We start from the raw sequence: 19,873 nt of genomic DNA, 5'->3' as shown, positions 1-19,873 counted from the left end.
AAAGAAATGCACATGGGCTTATATTTTGGACCCCACATCACAGTTGCCACCACAGTGAAGATGCTTAGGTTGTTTATACTTTGTTGAATTAGCTAGGCATGTTGACGGACTTGGGATTTGCTACCCACGCCTACCCACAACACAGTAAAATTATACATCAACCTTGAATTTGCTACCCACAAGATGTTTCTATATTCCTGTCCGGACATTACAACTGAACAATGAGAAGTTGAGAGCATCTCCCTTCTCATTTGTGTGGAGATATTCTCAATGCACAGTGGTGGTGTTCTGTGGGAACAGTTTGTAGGTAATAGATTCAGTGATCTCCTACTTCAATCCCCTCAATGCCCGGCTCCACCCCAGCCACTCTATTGTCTATTGTTGGGGTGATGGGTCTGTGTGGGGCTGACCATTAACCGAGAAAATTTAGTTGGATTTGACTTAAAACTCTATTGGGCTGGATTGAGTCTTTGAACAAGCAACTTGGGCTAGATTCTAAATGGCCCACCAGGAAGGACTTCAGTTTTAATTGAGTTTTGTATTGGTTGAGTCACATTAAAAGAAGCTACTACAACTACTTTCACCGGAAAGAAGTTATGCTTCACGGAACATAGCTTCTAGGCTTTTTGTGTGGAGATCACCTTACAAAACTAGAAGCTGTTGTGTGAAAGCCCTCCAAGATGGACATCAAAAGAAGTTTCAGTGGAAAGCCTTATTTCTGGCTGAAGGATAGCTATTTTGAGTTTTCCATGTTGTCCAAATGAGGCCCACTCATAAAGCGAGAAGCCACAGCCTGAAAGCCCTTCCAAACAGGAACTAAGCCTTCTCCTAACTTAAACCAGAAAATTTTGGCTGTTTGTCTGGGCAAAGTTTTTAAAACCGATCTGGAGAACAAATTGGTCAGGAATCCGATTCCCGGGTTAAACGGTTCAACTCGTTTTAACAAAAAAAAATGATAAAAACCATTAAATAGTTCAAAAAATTTTGGGTCAGTGGTTTGCTGACCAAATCAACAAATTTTTTTTTTTTTTGCCAAAATCCAATTTTGGCAAAAAATGAAACCGGTCACCCTCCCGGTTTTGAAAACCATGTGTCTAAGTTAAATTTCCTGTGCATGACACGTTAACATAATTGTGGGCTAAAAAGTAATTGCAATAATTGTTCTTAGTGGGGCCAAAGAGTAATTTCCTGTTCATAGTTTTTCTGTTAGAATTGGGCTAAATAGCCTTCCGTGGACATATGTAGGGCCAAACGAACTGTCGGCAGGAGATATAATGACCTGTGAAAGACAAACAGATATGAATGATAAATAAGGAAGGAAATAAATAACGGATAGTGCAGTATGGGTAGTGTATCCGTACCAATTTGGGTTGATACTGATCTTTCATTGTTTCTAAACTATAGGAGGTTGGGTTTTCACATCAATTTGCGTTCAAATCTTACTTCATTAGAAAGAACCAAAAGGGGTTAGAGATTTAAGAGGGATGGAGGAATGTAAGGGAAAAGGTGAGATATTACAAACATCGACTATTGTATAAAGAGAGTTTAAAGAATAATATTTTCAAAAGAATAATGATAGATTTTATTAAAGATAATTAGAATTTAAAAGTTAAGAGGATTTTTATTTTGATTTTTTATACTTTTACTAAAATAATTTAAATATATAAAACATTTAGATGAGAGGAGTGTTGAACCCACTCTTTCCTCTATATAATATAAACTAGTGGTGACCCGTACGGGCTGGTATTTAAAAGTTTATTTTTTAGGGAATAAATGGAATATCATTCATTCACAAATATATATTTCTAATTCTATATAATATAAACTGACGAAGGCAACAACCAAACGCTCATGCTAAGTGTTTTCTTACTGCATTTTATTATTAAATTAAAAGAATCCATGAAACGAGTCTACATTAAATTAAAATAAAACAATCCATGGAGTTGGGTGTTTCCGAAGAAGGTTGCATGAGAGTCCGGCCTATTGGTTCCTAGAACGCGGTGTTCGTCTCAAAGGAGGGATTGCAGGAATGTGGGTTTTTTTTTTTCCTATGGCGACGTCTGATATATTGGTTCTCGCGTCATTGTCCAGATGATGGAGGAATTGAATGTTGGGTTTCTCTCTCTTGGCTTAACCTATCAAAGCCAAAATTCAGAAGGCTGGAGGGAATCAGATTGTTCTTCATCTTTTCATTTGAGTTATAAGCGACTGGAGCACCACTACATTCAGGAGTCTCTTGGTTGAATGGACAAAGGGTAGTCTTGTCCCATTGATCCCCCATGGGATATCCCGAGCCTGAAAATAAAATCTGTTCAAAGACCTCACTTAACTGTTTAAACTTTTAGGTTGAATAGTTCTTGAGATGGTATCAGAGTCACTTTGACCAAGTAGTGTATTGTTCAATTCTCGTCACCCTATTATAATTAATTAAATTTTATCACATCACAAGGTGTGTAATGGGCCTGTATTGTCCGCGTTTCAAGCCCAATGGGCCCTCATGTGAAGGGCCATGTTAAAAAATAAAACTTATTCAAAAACCTCACTTAACAGCTTAAGCTTCTAGATTGAATGTTTCTCTCATATCTCCGAGTTTATCGAACAAGTTGCAACATATCCCAGCCGTGTATTGGAAACATCTAAGCCCAAAACCGTTGCAATCCCTAGGATTGATTCCTTTGGGCCAAGTGTGGAAAAGGTCTAATCGTTTGATGGGTCCCAACAAGATTGATCTAGTACCTTTTTGTTAGCCAACCTCGAGAAATTCCCCTTGAACCCAACATTAATGTCTCATTGATTGAGTTAGCTGCTGACATCGAATGGGATTGAGAAGAAGTTTCTTATCTAAATTCTCCCCACGTTGAGAGTTCGGGTTGTGAACATTCTTAGGTTATGTTTGGTTTGAAGGAAAAGGTAGGGAAACCTATATCCCTTCTTTTCCCTATTTTTTCCTTCAAACTAAACACAGCCTTAGTGCTAGCTTTGATGTTTTTGTTGATAGTTTGGATCATCTCCCAGAGTGTAGGAGGTCCAAAAACATTGCAGATTTTAAGATGTAAGTTGACAATTCGGTAAGTTATTTATCCAGGTAAATGCACTTACCCAAGTCTTTCCCAAGAAAGATTTATTTGGGTAAGTGCATTTACCGATGTTTTTTTATTTTCCATGTAAATAAGGCAATGACCATTTTATCCATAAAAATCCATTATTATAAGGGGCATTTTTGTCCCTTTCAAGTGTTGACAACTTTCCCCCAAAGTGGGAAAGTTATTCACCCACCTAGGAGATAGGTATCATTTACCTGAAAAATAAATTTTCCCTAATCCTCACATAAATCTAAAAAAAGAACATGGGGTTTTTGGTCAATGGGAATCAAAATCCCATTGACAAACTTTCCCCCCTCTCAAAATCCAAAAAATAGAACGCTTCCGTAATAGTAGTTGTCTGTTTCTAGAGTTGCTCGTAACTCGAGGGTGAGGGGCAAAAGAGGCAGAGGAAGGTCCTCACTCCCAATTTAGCTTCTATGGTGGTTTGTCTTTGTGGTTTTGTTCAGTTTTTGGGGTTAAAGTTGCCCTTCTACTTTGTGGTCTGTTATATGGTGGGCCTAGGCTATTTCTTGTTTGGGTTTTTGGTGTTGGCTGTTTTTTTTTTTTTTTTTATGTTATTGAGATAGCTCTTGGCATCTCCTCAAGTATACAACTTGTGTGCTTTTTCCACTTCTTTTAATTAATACCTTTATATTTCTCAAAAAAAAAAGCATTAAATTAATAAAACACTGAAGAGAAAAAACCTAAAGACCCATGGAAAGGAGCAATGGTTTCTTTAAACTTTTATAGAAGAAGAAGAAGATTGGTTCATCCCATGGATTGGATGGGCAAATTTGGGTTTTGACATTAGTTTGTGTCCAAACTAGGGTTCATATTTAGAATTGTCCCCTAACCTAACCCAATCCATTTAAATTAGGCCCCTACTTTATTAGAGAGAGCCAAAAGGGTGGGTGGACAGAGAGAGAGAGATTTAGGCTATGTTTGGTTTAAAGGAAAAGGTAGGGAAAGGAAGGGAAAGACGAGAAAACTTATACAATGTTTGTAAAGGTTTCCCTATCTTTCCCTTCCTTTTCCCTGCATTTTTCTTCAAACCAAACATAGCTTTAAGAATGAAATTATTATAGTAAATATGGATTTTATGAGAGACAATGAAGATCAATGAGGGTTTTAATTTTGAGTTGTTATATTTTTAATGATTTAATTTAAAAATAAATATACATGTGTAAAAGGAGAGGAGGAGGAGGAGGTACATGTGAGCTCTAAAAGGACCCCTCACCTCTATAGATATAGATGCCCGGTAAGTCCTAAACCTAACACAAATTTCTGTATAAGTTCTTTCTCCTATTATTAAGAATAGGGGTGTCAATTCGACTAGATTTGGTCCAATCCGATCTAGTCCAGTGCGAGTCCATTATAAATGGACCAAGTCCAATCCAATCCAATGGATGTTTTGGACCAATTCAATTCAATGTTTGGACCGTCCAATCAGTTCAAATTCATTTTGATTTACATTGATTTCAACCCAAACCCAGTCCATTGATACATATATTCTTATCTTATATCAATGGACCAGATATTGCCTTAATCCAACCCAATCCAATATAAATTTGTTATAGACAAACCAAGTCCAATCCAGTCTAATAAATATTTTGAGTCGAATTGGTCCAATCCAATATATCTTGTTGGTCCGTCCAATCTATCCAAATTGATTTTGGACTAGACGGGGTCCAATCCAAAACCGGTCCATTGTCACCCTTAATTAAGAATGAAACCTGCTTTTAAGATTATGTTATCAAAATCCAAATACATAAATTAATAATTAGATAAAAAATATATAAAAATGAAAGTGAAAGATGAGAGAAAATATATTTTGGCATTTTAAAACACATAAAAACAAAGCAAAATAAAAGAAAAACTGCCTTTTTTTTTTTAAGTGCAAACGAAAAGGCATTTTTAGAAGTAGTTGGGGTTGGGTAGAAATTGAATGCAAAGAGGACCTAAGGGAGCACAAGTTATTATTGGAGCAAAATTTTTGTAAAGATTTTCTTTCACGTCATTTACAGATTAAATGGTTGAGGATGATACGAATATTCATGTATTATATAAATTCTAATGAATAAAAAACATTAATAGGAAGAATTAGAATAGTTAATCAAAAGTTGGGTCCATAGCTCAGTGGTAGAGCATTTGACTGCAGATCAAGAGGTCACCGGTTCGAACCCGGTTGGGCCCTTTAAACTAACATTTTTTGTTTCCCCTGAGCTTCAACATTTTCTTCATTTTTGCACAATGCGTAAAGTAGGTGAAGAAGACGAGACGCTGAAAGAGATTCTGACACTCTCCCGAGAACGTTTTTCAGGTTGCAGTTAGAGACTTCAAGTCCCAAACTTCTGAAGCTTACAATGTGTTTTCTTTGTCCTTTGGTCAAATTAATCCCTCCTCGCTCACGGAGGAAGAAATCAATGGCATCTTCCAGAACTTCCAGTCCCGTATTATCAAGGTTACTCTCGGTTTTCCCTTTTATTTTCTCCAAATATATCTCATGCAATCTTTAGTTTCGTTTTCTTTTTCTTTTGTTTCCTTTAACTGTTTAAGCTCTCAAGAAGACTTCCCTTCAATTAAGCATGGTTTGCTGGGATTTTTTTCCTCTTTTGGTCGGGATGACTTTTTCGTTTTTTTTTTCTTTTTTCTCAACTCAAATTTCTGGTGTAGAATATAGACTTGAAGGAGGATAGAAAAACAAGTATTTAATAGCAGAAGATCAATCTCTTAACAAACATGGTGTAGGTATTGAAGACAATTAATGGTGGCATTGTACGAATATGGACAACCATTAATCAGGGAATTTCCAGCATTTTCAGAAAGCATCCTTGGCTAATGCAGAATGCACTGTAATTTCTTTTAATCCTTTCTGATATTCTTTTTCTTTTCTGTACATTCATTTGGTAGAAATCCATAAACTGCTGCCCCTTCGGCTATAGTGGATGGAAGATGGTTGACGCTTTTACATTAGGGTTGATTGGAAAAAAGAAATTACTGATGTCTCCAAACCATTGTCTAAGAAAAACAGAGCATTTCTGAGGGATGCAAAAGAAAATGTTCTTTATGTTACTCTTATAACAAAGCTGCTTAAAGAACCATGAACATATTCTTATATAATCCTACTATATCTACTAATTTGTCCAACTTCAAGGAAATAGATAGCTCTATTTTGTAATATTGCTCGACTCCTGATTTTTTTTTTTTTTTTTCAAAAGTTGCTAATATCTCTCTTTCCATTGAGGTTATGCAGTATGCACTGAAAAAACAGAGATTTCACAGGGATGCAAAACAAAATGCTCTTTATGTTACTCTTATAACAAAGCTGCTTAGAGAGCCATGAGCATATTCCTATATAATCTACTATATGTACTAATTTATCCAACTTCAAGGAAATAGATAGCTCTATTTTGTAATATTGCTCAACTCCTGATTTTTTTTTTTCAAAAGTTGCTAATATCTCTCTTTCCATTGAGGTACTTACCTTGAGCTTCAGTTGCAGGATATGCAACTTTGAGGGTTTAGTTTTGAAAAATCCTACATACTTCACACAGTGAAGAGTGAACATATGTAGGAGCAAAGTTTTGGTGTCACACTCACGGTTTGCAGATGACATTTTGGTCTTCTTTGATGGGGAGAGTTGAGAAGGTGTAGAAAATTTAGAGCTAGTTGTGAGCCTCTTTGAAAGGATTTCCAATTTGAAAATCAATTGGTCTACGAGTCCAGTGGCTGGTATCAATTTAGAAGAGGGTACGTTGAGAGCTTTGGCTGAAATGTTTTGGTGCTTTTCTGCTCTTCAGAACAGAGAAGCAAATAAGCATTTATTTTGAAACATAACCAAACTTTGGATCTCCGATCATTTGCATCATACCCTTACCACTTCTAGGGGAAGGCCATATGTTGGTCAAAAGAAGCTTAAGAAATGGAAATTTCCATGTAAGTGGTAAGCAGTAGTAGTTTCTCTAGAAGTACCGTGATTGTAGTTTTTTTAAGTAAGCTACACAACCTATGTTTTTGCTGTACTTTTTCCCATTTCTCCGCACGTGGTATCTTATATAATATATGAGCATTGACACCTTGAATGCTTACACAGTTTTTTTCACCATACATGCAATTAAGTGTAGCTGTTGAAGTATCAAAGTCAATTTTCTTGTACCATTCAATAAGAGGCTTAAAATAAGCTTCACCATTAATGTTGTGACAAAAGATCTCTCTGTACATGTGGTTAGCTCATAGCTGGTAACTATTTACAAAAATATTTGAGGGTGTTCCATATCCAGGCTAAGAAAAGCGCAATAAGCCCAAGCTTGTGGAGCTTTATTTCTCAAGTTGGATGATCAAGGCTGGTAAACATTATCACTCAGTGTGGGATCTTTCTGTTGGCTACTAGTTATTTTATTTTATTGTCACAATTTCTATTATGCATGTTATTTCCTAATTTAAAGATAAGCTTCATGTTCCCGTTCCTATGCATTGCTTATTTACATCTTTGAAGTACAATCACTTATAACAAGTGATGAGGTAGCATATATTGCTTGATTCTTAATGTCATTTCACCTGTCGCAGACATCATTAATAAAATTAATGCTATTTTTTCATATGTCAACATTTCAGAATCCTGTTATATTCATCCTGAAAAGGACAAAGTTGTTCTTGAAAGGAATAAGAAAAGGAGGCTGAAGACACCATCCCAAGTTGAGGCCTTAGAGAAATTTTATAATGGTATTGCTGTATTGCTGCTCCTTTTAACATATTTTATGTTCTGACTTGATGTTAAGTTCACTTGAACTCTTATAAGAAATGTCTCTTACCAAAAACTTTATTTTACCCAGAACACAAGTACCCCATAGAGTCGATGAAGTTACAGCTTGCAGAGGAGATAGGATTGTTGGAAAAGCAGGTATCTGGGTGGTTTTGCCATAGAAGGTTGAAGGATAAAAAGCTATCCAAAGATGAAGCATATGCATGTGCAAGGCAAGATCTTTTGGCCTAAGGAGGTGGAAAGCATATCCAAAGATGAAGCATAGTAGCACCAAGCTAGCAAAGGGAATACAAGCATTTTGGTCCTAAGGGGGTGGAAAGTCGAAGGCCTTATGGCCAAGAATATCCAAGTGAAGATATGATTCTCACGAGGGGTCAATAAATTCATACTGGGAATTATAATGCCATGCGAATTCATCTTCAGGAAGTAGCTCAGCTTCACAGGACAGGTTGTTTGCTCAAAGTGAGGATCCCTATGATACGGAACCTTTGAGGTACTCAGCTCAGAATAGCAGCTATTTGTTGATGAAAAGAATAGCAGTCACAACAGTAGAACAGGCGGGCTGAGTCTTGATTCGAAAAGCACCCAAAATGGCATTGTGAAGGGAGCATTTCTTGTACAAACTAGGAATCTATCAATTTGAAACTAAAATGTATTTGTGACTCAAATGTTTTGAATGGAGAATGGATTTTTAAATTTTATTTGTAATTGATGTTTTGATTTTTGTATTTCATTTCAATTTAGATGGATGTAGAGAAACAGGTTATTTGAAGAAAATTAGAAATAAAATTAAAAAAAAAATACAGGTTATATAAAAAATGTATATATAGATTTAGCGGCAATCACGACTGCCGCTAAAGAAGTTTTAGCGGCAACTGAGAAAACTGCCGCTAACACGCAACAGTTTTGACTGCCGTTAAAAGTCATTTTTCTTGTAGTGGCAACACTTGCTGCAGATTTTTCACCTCTACGAGTCATTGCAGGAGCACTAGCTGGTTATGTTATTGTGACTCTTGTATCCTCTGTAACATAAAATTTCACCTACTGCGCACTAAGTGTTAACCAGCTAACTAGCTTTCTGGATGCATCATCAAGTAGACATGGACCTTGTTTTAGGTTGTCATTTTGAGCTTTATTTGCTAGGAGTTTTCTTATCGGACAAGGTAAGCTTAACTAGTAGCAAAGCACATTGTCCATACCTAACCAGTGTTATGAAAGTTGGGCTGGACCAGAAATGACAGTTGAGCTACTTGGACCATTTGCATCCATCAGCTGGGCTGTTCAGATTTAACTCCTGGGTCGCCAGACTGTTTTGTCTTGGATAAATTTTACCTATTTTATAGAATACTTCTGGTTCACTATGCATTTTATTACTTCCTATATTTCCTGTTTTACTTGTTACACTCGTCTGTCAGTCAAATTGTTGAAGCATGATCCAAGTGATTCAGCATCTGGTGTTGGTCTGAAAATTACTTTCTTCTTCTTTCATATATATATATATATATATAACATTTGTTCTTGAGCTCCCAATTGTACTTCTTACCTCTCTTTTTATTTCAGTACTTTAATTAAACAATTCCCGTTTTTCACTTCAGTGCCTGAAGCCAACAAAGTTCCAGGCCAGGCCTGGCTCGTAATGTATAATATCCATAGTATTTGCATATGATAATATCTTATATATACTTATTATATATAATAGATAAATTATACTTAATATTTTCATATGAAGTGTCGATACATGTTAACACACGAGTCATTTCAAATATGAGAGTCGTCTTCATAGAGTCATAGACAATGCATTGAGCAATGTGGGACTTGGAACAACACTCAATATTGCTTTTGGTTTTTTTTTAATGGTTACATTTAACATTGCTTGGGAAAGAGAATGAAGGTTTTAACTTCAAACATAAAAGGATAGGCAACTTGGGCTATTGGGTTAGTGATAATACCCCCCTAAACTTTCATTTACAATAAAGATCCCCCTCTACTGTGGGGTTAATGATTATCCCCACTGTACTTTCGCTTTGCGACAAATGCCCCTCTCTGTTGGAGTTTCATCAGTTGACTTTGAAAAAGATTCTCATTAAGTTGTTTAAAATTTTTAAATTCCCAAATTACCCTTTTCTTATTTATTTGAACAATTTATGATTCAATAATTTTTTTAAATATAATATTGAACTCCTCTTAGTTGCTTTAATAGATCCCTGTAGATTGTTGGTTGGATTCAATATTCAAATGAAATGTTAGAGGTTTCTTTTTGATAAATATAAATTTAAGTTTTTATTTGGTTTTTCTTAATTTATTAAAGAAAGTGATGATAGTTTTTATATTTTAAGATGAAGAGAGACATTCATGTCAGCTAAATGAAGCAAGAATTTAAAGAAACTTGTTTTTCTATGTTAGTGAAATGATTCTTGTTATTTTATTTGGTTTCCTTTGGAAAAAAAAATGAGGTATTTTTAGGTCAATTAGGGTTTAAGGGAAAAAGAGAAAGGAAAAGAAAATAAGGAAAGTTTAGGTAGGTATTTTGGTAATTTAACACATTTTGCCATATGACTTGGCGATTAGGGGGTATTTGTTGCAAATGAAAGTTTAGAAGGGATAATTGTCACTGACCTCATAGTATAGGGCGGTCTTCATCACAAATGAAAGTTCAGGGGGTAATTGTCACTAGCCCCATAGAATAGGGGGTATTTGTTGCAAATGAAAGTTTAGAAGGGATAATTGTCACTGACCTCATAGTATAGGGCGGTCTTCATCACAATTGAAAGTTCAGGGGGCAATTGTCACTAGCCCCATAGAATAGGGGGCCTTTGTAATCTACCCTAATCTTTTTCATGTATATATATTATATAGTGTAATTTTTATAGGAAAATATCTAGGCCTGGGTCCATATAGACCCAGGTTCAGACTTATATTTTAGGCCTGGAGTCCAAGCTGGGTTGAGCTCAGGCCTGACTTTAATCCCTTATCATAGGTGCTAAGTTCAACTCGAGCTCGGCCTAACCCAGCCTATGATCAACCCTAGAAGAGACATGTCTTGACCAGGCTCATCAATATGGAGACATGTCTTGACAAGCTCCACTTACAGTTTGTCCCTATGTGCCTATGATTTTCACGTGTCCTGATTTCTTCCTCTTTTTGCCACCACCCTCCATCCATGTTCCTCCCACTTAAGCTTGTACTTATTCTCACTTATCTACAACGCCCCAAGCCCCCAACTCTCATTAAGTTAAGGCTTCTTCATTGGTTTGATCTGCTACTAAAAACTCTAGAAATCATATTCATTCATCCATAACCATAGCCATAAACAAAAGGGATATTGCAACTTTGGGGGTAGTGACACTTGGGCTGTATTTAGTTTGAAGAAAAAGGTTGGGAAAGGAAGGAAAACATAGGGAAACCTATACAAGGTTTGTAAAGATTTCCCTACATTTCCCTTCCTTTCCCTATTTTTTCATTCAAACCAAACACAGCCTTCAGAACCTCAGCTTTTAAGTGTGACAATCAAGTGCCTTAAACTTTTGGAAATATACACCTAAGTTTGGCTATTAGTATTCCATTAGTTAGCATGACAATATTAAAATTTAAAATATTATTTATCATTACAACAGGATTTGGATAAATTACCACCCTATACTTTGGGAGTAGTGGCAATTACCCCTACTGAATTTTACAGGTTCTAACAAAAACCCCCTCCATTAACATTCCATCAATTAACTTTGAGAAAGGCTCTCATATAACTGTTTAAACCTTTCTAAATCCCTAAACTACCATTTTTCATCCATTTTATAGTTTTTTTTTTCAATTTACATTTGTTATTGGTTTAAATGGTGTTTGGTATGATTTCTGTTTATTAGATAAACGGTGCCAGTTCATTGCCATGTAGGTGTTTGTCCCAAACTATTATTTGATAGCCTTGTATACCTGATAAACGCTTGTATCGGTTTACGTGCAAGCCAATCATTGGGAGAAATTTCATTTTAACATTTCCCCCAACACAAAGGTATTCCTAATGGCCCCTAGCTGTAAACAAACACTATAAAAATGTTTATCAACCACTTTTTCTCGGTTTTGAAGACAAATCAATTCCAGGTTTTCATATAAGCTTCTTCTCTTTTTGTTGCAGTTTTTCATTATAGAAGTTTCTTGAGTGAGTATTTGATAAATAACTTTTTTTCATCACTCAACAAAAACGGGGTGGGGGGATTTACAATTGAGTTTTAGGTGGGTGAGATATTTAGTAGAATTTTTGGGAGATGAGATGAATTAGATAATTGGGAACGTCGAGAGAGAGAAAAAGAGATTCTATGAAGATTTTTGAGATTTGAATTGTTGAAGGGAAGGATGTCGTGGCTTAATAAGATAAGTTAAACCTCTAGTGACTTGGCTTTAATGGGAGGACTGGGAAGGGAAAATAGAGAAAGGAGAGAGAGTTAAAAGAGGAAGTAGGAAAGGAAGAATGGAGAAAGGGAAAAAAGAGTGCAAGGGAAATGTGGACAACCTTACTTTAGATGGTTTAGATTTTGAACTTTGGCCACATTTTCCTTGGAATTTTCGAATCCATTTCAAAAACAAGTAATTGGTATGATTCTCATGGACCACAAGTCCACGACCCAAGTTGTATTTCGTCTGATTCCGGCTTCGTGGGTCAATACGCTGGTATATTCTAATAGTTGTCGATTGTCTCAAAATTCGTGTTGTGGGCTAGTCAGGAAATTTGAGTTTTCTATGCTGATGGTTTGAATTTTAGGTCCACGATTTCAAAATCATGGATTTATCGGGTTTTTTTTTTTTTTTTTTTTTTGCGGGTTGGTTTTTATTCCCCATTTATTCTGGACTACACCCCCCATTCTTTTATTACATTTCGTAGGACAGATTTGTGGTTCAATTGGGCCCAGCAAGATTTGACCTGGGATTTGGACCATCACGGTAGCTTCTACTTGTGCTATTGCACGGTGCTGTCTTCCATGGACGAAGGATCAATTACTGGTTTTCCTTCTTTGAGGTGATGGAGTCTCTCTCTCTCTCTCTGACTAGCAAAACAGTGCCGAAATAATATACCATCCCAGCTAATATTTTAACAAACAGATAATTGAGTTGTAGGAAACTTAAGGCTGCATTTGACTGCAGTGAATATCTGAACTAGATACAAATTTTGCATCAGGTTCAATTTTGTATCTGTTTGTTTGTAACAACTATTTGCATTATTTACTTATAAAATTTTATGTATTTGTAACCTCATTTGCATATCAAAAAGCTGATGCAAAATTTGCACCACTTTCCTCCTACCTTAATTCTCTCTCATATGTATCAATGAAGCATCATCATGCTTCCTACCACAATCCCTAAATAAATAATCCTCACACAATTTTACTTTTCACAAATAAACAACACAAACAAGGTGAAATCTGAAGCAAAAGTAAACTAGCTTTTATATTAAGCCTATTTGTACTCCTATACATTTACACCAGTGCAATTTTTCAACCAAACGCAGCCTAAGTGAAACCATGTATATAAGAACAAACTGATGCTTGGTGGTTGATTTTGGTAACGTTCCCAAAACAAAAGCGTCTTTTGTGTGTGTTTTAGAAGTGGTTTTTCTTTTCTTTCTAATTAATTCATTTTGTTCTTAACTTCTTATGCGCCGTAGTTGATGGCACCCTTTCACTTCTGCAAATTTGAGTACGAGCCCCAATGTCAACTGGTAAGGAACAAATTGGGACAATATAAGTAGTCGCAAATTAAATCATTCTACAAGGGGTCATTGATGGTTTGAATTGATTTTTGGCCTTGGTTAGAAGGAATTTTCATAACTGATGATATCTATGAGATTTTTTCTCTCACACACACAAGTATTTTCTACTTTTACATCATCAAAATCAAATATGCAAGACTAAGAAGGGCGCCTTCAGTTTATGAATCCTCATTCTTGAACTTGGCCATTTTAGCAAGCTCACCCACAGCTTCAACCAAGTGATCAAGCCTAGCCACGAACTCAATAAGCAATGAGGTGAAGGTGGCCAGTGACAGGGCCGTGGTGCTCTCCAGTGCACTCATTCTCGGCAGTAAGTTGCCGGCGCCGCCCACGGCACCCTCTTCGAATGTATCCACCTCTCTCAGAGGCCATGAATACAGCCTCCTTTGTTGCTTTTTCATTGTCTCATGGTATGATTCAGCTGGGGCCGGAGGGAGAGTCTCAGCAGGTGCTTGGGCTTCCTGGGGTCGCTCAGGGCGGTTGTTACCTGCCGGCTCAGCCAGTTGGGCGGAGAGGTCGGACGGGGCAGACGAGAGAGTACTAGAGATTTTGGGAAGTGGCTTGGAGTAGTCAAGTATGTCATGGCCGGGGTTGAGTAGGTAGGAGTGCATGTCTATGGCACGTTGGAGACGTTCAGTTGAGCTGTGGACTCTCTTCAGTAAAGTATTTTGAAGCCTTCGTTTCATGTTGCTTATGTCCTTACCCAAGCTCCTCACTAGCTCTGCTGCATGGCTACTGGCATCCTGGATCTCCGATTGAAACGCAACCCGAAGGTTATAGGGTGCCTGAAAAACGAAGACAAAACTTTGTCAGCATTTTTTCCCCCCTTTCAGACTTGGGCCACTTATTGGGAGTTGGGCTGTTGGGCACTTCATTCGTGTGCACATGGGCCTCCAAGCTAGTCTGCAGGACGGTCCAACCTTGCTTGTAGAGGTTGGGATGGGTTGAATTAAATCACTAAAAATTTGCATAGGAATGGGTCAGTCTCGTCGTCAGGCCCATCTTGGGATGGGTTGAATACTTGAATTAAATCCTTGGGTCACTTTGTAGCCCCATAAATATAAATAGGTTTTTCTGCCCACTACTCTCTACCCACCTTGAATTGCAGTCATACATGGCCATCTTATATTAGAGATCAGCTTCTATTAGGGCAAATTTGCGCTCACACCGTTTTAACAGCCTTTTATAATCTTACATTGAAAATATCTCTCTGTGAAATAAAGAACACAAGTATGGAAATATTCTCAATGAAAGGCAGTAAAAACTGCCCGAATTGACTTTGCCCTGAAGCCGAACTCCTGGTATTGTGAGTAGCAAATCTCTCCACCCATAAATAAACTCCATTCCCCTTTTATTCCGGAGGTTCTTGGCCTCCCAATTGAATTGGGTCGGGTCAGGTCAAGTTGAAAAGGCTGGACCCTGCCCCTGACTCTTAGGGTATAGGGTTGACCCACGGGTCAAACATGCCACTGGTTCACCCACTTTGGTCAGCAGGTTTTTGACCAAATCAAGGGTTTCTTTATATATATATTTATATATTTACTAAAAACACGATTTAATCATCCAATCGAACAATTCTACTGTCTAGGCCAACTGTGGATCGAAAACATCGATTTGAAAAGGGATGATCCGACAGGTACCCGACCCATTTTCAGTTCACGGATCGGGTCGAATTTTTGCCAGGCCTATTTTTAACCATTTTAAATCTTTTTACTGGCGCCGCGTGAATATTGTGAAGACAAAGTTGTCAAATAAGAAAACAAAAGTCTTAATTGATGATAATATTGTAATGACATACTACAATTTTCATTTTTCAATAAATCCCAGCTGGGTACATAAAGGAAAACAAGAAGTTACAACAATAAAACTATGTTAAGGCTGTCTTTGGTTGCTTATAACACAAAGGAAAATACATAAACTCCATAGAAAATTAAAACGAATAATTTTCTCTGGCCATTTTCCACGCAACCGAACGCCATATATATAACAGCAAATTTTTTTGAAAACTGTTCATTATCTTTCATTTTCTACGTGCAACCAAAGTGGAAGCAGAGGTCCTCAAGGCTGAAATCAGCTTGATGAATATAATTCACTAGTCAATGCAAATTGCGCTTCAAGTTTACTAAAGCACCTTACACTTTACAGTAGTAGATGAGAAGTTTACTTTGGTCAATGGTGTAGAGATTAGAGAATCACAAGTCTATCAATTTGGAATCAAAATATATACATTTTCTGTTTGGGATCATAAATCCTGGAATATCATTGTACAAAGTCATTTTATTTCTGTTAAATTCTAAGGTTTTTAGATCATCTTAAGGGGTGTTTGTCAATATGCATATATGATACAATTTTGATTTTTTGGAAGCAAAAACAACTACCACTTTAGTGAAAACAATATTATTTTGTTGAAGTGGCAGTTGTTATGTTTTTTAAGAATCAGATTCATACATATAAGCTAGTACCCCCTTTAATCTTTGTTATTTCTTTGTTCTTGGACTTGTCCATTTAAAGCTTTTTGTTACAGAAAATCATTTCTTCGCTCTGATGTATTTTCATCAAATGGGACACCAATTAAGAGTACAAAAGTAGGGAAACCTATACAAGATTTATAAAGATATTTATAAAGGTTTTCCTACTTTTTCCTTCAAACAAAATACAGCCTTAGTTCCATGGAAATAGATTGTTAGCATAATAATTCTGCACAAAAGCACCCAATAATGAAGTAATGTTAGCAAACTCATCTCCTGGCTGCTCTTTGGGTATATTAGATTATTTGAGTTCCGCTCGTCAGAAAATAATAAATAGTGAATTAAACTTCATATAAAAAATTCAAAATGATACATATAAAAATTATTTCTTATTTATATAAAAACCAAAAGTATTATATATAAGCTCAATTGGTGTCACAAGCTTCATCTTATTTGAGCTCAATTGAATTAACAATTGAGCCTGTATATGGATTTAGATGGAGCCAATTTTTTTGCAATTCGTGATCTTTAATAATTGACTTCTGATTAATTTTTAATAATTGTTTTAAACAAATTATGGGCTTCGTGGCTGACTTTCATTGGCTCGGTGCAGCCTAGGCAGCCCTCATGCAGCCAAAGCAGACCCACGTTTCGAGAGAATCTTAAACACAGCTGAGGTTGAAACAAGTGTCACTCTCGTCACTTCACTTCCGTACATGGCGGCACATCCACACGTGCCGCTCCAAGTGGTTTCGTTTGGTTTGGTTTGTTGTCTGTTACTCTCAACTCTCAACGTTTATGTAAGGGATGAAGAAGAAGAAGAAGAAGAAGAAGACCTGTATCTCGGAGTGCAGGACACCGTGAAGCGCCATTACTTCGTAGGCGCAATACCGGAGGACGGCACCGACTTTCACATATTCTGACCATGGATAGAAGAAATGCTTGAACCTGCCATGTGGGGGCTCCCATTTCGCCGAATTCGCCTACAAACACGTACAAGACGACCATCAATTACTACTCAACCACACTTAATTAATCCTTAGTCCATACGATAATACACAGAAAACGTTACCAAAGAATCAAATTTCGCCGATGAATTCATCGTTGCTCGGCATTTTCGATACGCCGGCTCGTCGGGGAACTCGTCCATGACGGTCTTCGCAAACTCCGTGTGATCAGATCCATCGTCTTCTAAATATTTTCTTACGCACTCTGAGGTTGCACAGGCGAAGAGATATTGATTTAATGGGTTAGTTTAATATTTCGTTAACAGAATATGCACAGAGCAACAAACAAAGAAGTGGTGGTAGCGAAGAACCACCTTCAAGAGAGTCCGCCACCGAGTTGAAGCTATTGACCAGCTCTTTATGAAGCTGCTCCCCTGCCCAAATGGGGAATACGAGGACGTTCACTAGAACTGCTACAATCCCTCCGATGGCAATCGAGTACAGCCGATCCATGGCAGTTCTGACTGGGCTACCCATCCGATAACCAGAGACTATTATTAAACAGAAGGTGAAGAGTGTAACCCTGAACCCATATTCGTATGGGACGAGGGACGGCCATAGCTTCATGAATGAAGTAATAGTACCTACATGTATGAAGGTGATGTATGTTCAGTTCAGTTAGATCTCCGAGAGAGAGAGAGAGAGAGAGAGATGCAGAATGTATATACCAATAAAGAAGATGCTAATGCCGATTATTATGGGTTCGGCAACATGGCCGGTGCGCAGAGCAACTTCACCAACGGCAACAGCAAAGATTCCGGCAAGTAAGCTTCCAAGTGCTCGATTGAACCCTCGGTTAAACGTCGCTCCTTCAGGGATTCAGGACATCGACAAATGTGAGGAGAGTGAACTGATGGACATTGGAAATTGGAATATGCTTTCTAATAGCTAGCGGTATTGTATATATTTAACGGTTGACATAGTTGACACATGCATGCCCATGCCCATACGTGTACATGTATATGTACACTGTGTATGTGCATGATAGATGTGAACCATGTGTATCATCTTCTACATGATACATAGATGCATCTAGACCGTGCATCCTATGTGAATGTGCATGTATTTATGGTATACATAAAAGTTAATGGAGATGGATGTGTATATGTCTATGCATTACCGACTGTATATTCGAACATAATGGCGACAGTGAGGATGGACCAGATGATGTTGGTGCCGAATACTTCATAAGGTGCCCGGAAAAGTATTAGCAGCGACACAAGGAGAACAGCAAGGCCCACCTTTAGTGAGAATATTACTCTGTTACTATCTTCTTTTGCAAAGCTCCACACATTCGACATCCATTCTTTAATGGAGAAGCCTCCTGTGATTGGTTTCTTCCAGGTTTCTGGCTGTTTGGTCTTCGATGCCGGAGGAATGTCGATCTCGACGCTACCCTTTTTGCCATTCATTCTCAGACACAAAGATATATATGCTCTACGGCTTTGGGTTTCTGGGTGTTGATTGTTTCCACCACCAGCTCTACTTTGTTTCTCCGAAACACTACAAGAGCAGCAGTGGAGACTCTGCAAGCTAACTAGTCTTGAGGGGGGGGACGAAGATGAACTGAAGGGGTGGTTGGGCAGTTCTCCAAGTACTGAAATTTTAAGAAGGAGAGTGTGATCATATAAAAGGCATGTCAATAATGCAGTCCAAGTAGGGGGAGAAAACGTGTGTAGACCGGACATGACATAAAAGAAGAATATAATTCCATCAGAAGAAAATAAAAGAATAAATAAAAGATATAGAGACAGAAGAAAAACTTGGATAGAAGATGCTTAACCTCAATAATGTTTTCTGAATGGAGAATTAAGAATCCAACTATGCATTGTGCACAACGGTTTCGTGTTGCCACATTTTTGGTCTATACAAATTTCCAAACCAATAATAATAATAATAATAATAATAATATTAATATCGTTGGGGTCAAGGTTCAGTTGAGTCGGATTGAGTAATAATGTAATTGTGTTAGGATTTAACAATAAACAAACATGAGAGGTTAAGCGGTGCTCTCCAAAATGAATTGTTTCCATAAGGGTTTTGTATAAAATGTTTCATTACTTTAATCTAATGAATATAAAATATAACTGTTTCTACTTTATATTTAAGTGTATCGCCAATGTATATATATATATATATATATATATAAGTGTGTGTGTGTAGAAGTGGCATCTTATTTTCTCAAAAAGAGCTTCTTAAAAGTGGTTATTCTCATTCTTAAATAAAAGCTTCTTTTAAAAATGAAAATTGTATTTTTGTTTTTGGAAACATCTTTTTGTTGGTTTCATAAACAATGATTTTATCTAAATCAAAGTGAAAATGAATTTGGTCACCAAAACTGAAAATGTTTCTACTTTGTTTTGACTTTTGAGAAGACACAAATCTAAGAACATAAGACCGCGTCTGTTGTGACCATGGTTGGAGCCCTTCCTTGTGCCCCCCTGTGAGTTAGCTTTCAGAAAACCTTACATGTATTTTTGATGATTTAGCAATGGTAAATATATTTTATTTTTTGATATTAAGCATCGAGTTAAAAAAAATTGAAAATTTAGTGGAATATAATCCAAGGTTGATGTTATTGATGAATAACATTAATTAATAATAAGAAAAAAATAAGTCTTCATTTATATCTTGATCATATGGATTTTTTACTTTTCATAGAGATCATTTTGATTGGATTTCTCATGAGAAAGGATTAATAGGGGATGACAAACACAAATCCTCTTAGGGATTCAACCCATCGTCGTTTTGCTTCAGTGGTGAAATCATCTTTGATTCTCATGTTTTCTTTACCT

At 36.9% G+C, this 19,873-nt stretch overlaps 1 protein-coding gene, 1 long non-coding RNA gene and 1 other non-coding gene across 4 annotated transcripts; 2 read left to right on the top strand and 1 right to left on the bottom strand.

Moving 5' to 3' along the window:
• The first annotated feature begins 5,205 nt into the window (after nucleotides 1–5,205).
• On the top strand, nucleotides 5,206–5,277 carry TRNAC-GCA (transfer RNA cysteine (anticodon GCA)). The gene has a single exon. It is a non-coding gene; the product is annotated as a tRNA-Cys (tRNA).
• Nucleotides 5,278–5,310: 33 nt separating this feature from the next.
• Nucleotides 5,311–8,541, top strand: LOC148845783 (uncharacterized). 2 transcript variants are annotated; one of them, XR_016101877.1, is made up of 5 exons: nucleotides 5,311–5,544; nucleotides 5,832–5,935; nucleotides 7,364–7,429; nucleotides 7,698–7,805; nucleotides 7,916–8,541. It is a non-coding gene; the product is annotated as an uncharacterized LOC148845783 (long non-coding RNA). The 2 variants fall into 2 exon arrangements; XR_016101876.1 differs by lacking the exon at nucleotides 7,364–7,429.
• A 5,076-nt stretch (nucleotides 8,542–13,617) lies between these two features.
• On the bottom strand, nucleotides 13,618–18,664 carry LOC148845782 (aluminum-activated malate transporter 9-like). Its single transcript, XM_088953461.1, has 6 exons — nucleotides 18,199–18,664; nucleotides 17,747–17,887; nucleotides 17,393–17,662; nucleotides 17,144–17,283; nucleotides 16,908–17,054; nucleotides 13,618–14,388 (listed from the first exon to the last, which is right to left on the bottom strand). The coding sequence occupies exons 1-6, from the start codon at nucleotides 18,488–18,490 to the stop codon at nucleotides 13,762–13,764; spliced, it is 1,617 nt and encodes a 538-aa protein (XP_088809587.1). The 5' UTR covers nucleotides 18,491–18,664; the 3' UTR covers nucleotides 13,618–13,761.
• Between the last annotated feature and the right edge of the window lie 1,209 nt (nucleotides 18,665–19,873).

The sequence above is a fragment of the Nelumbo lutea genome, chromosome 7 (assembly GCF_056320005.1).
Source record: "Nelumbo lutea isolate HS-2025 chromosome 7, American lotus-T2T, whole genome shotgun sequence".
Classification (NCBI taxonomy): Eukaryota; Viridiplantae; Streptophyta; class Magnoliopsida; order Proteales; family Nelumbonaceae; genus Nelumbo; species Nelumbo lutea.
The sequence above is the reverse complement of the archived record's forward strand: the minus strand, read 5'-3'. Positions and strand labels throughout refer to the sequence as shown.

Excerpts from the sequence above, each read along its gene's own strand:
- LOC148845782 (XM_088953461.1), bottom strand. The coding sequence starts at position 18,490 with ATGAATGGCAAAAAGGGTAGCGTCGAGATCGACATTCCTCCGGCATCG. Across the intron at positions 17,055-17,143 it reads CGGCGAAATTTGATTCTTTG|GCGAATTCGGCGAAATGGGA; the intron begins GTAACGTTTTCT and ends ACGTGTTTGTAG. Across the intron at positions 14,389-16,907 it reads TCCTGCACTCCGAGATACAG|GCACCCTATAACCTTCGGGT; the intron begins GTCTTCTTCTTC and ends TTCGTTTTTCAG.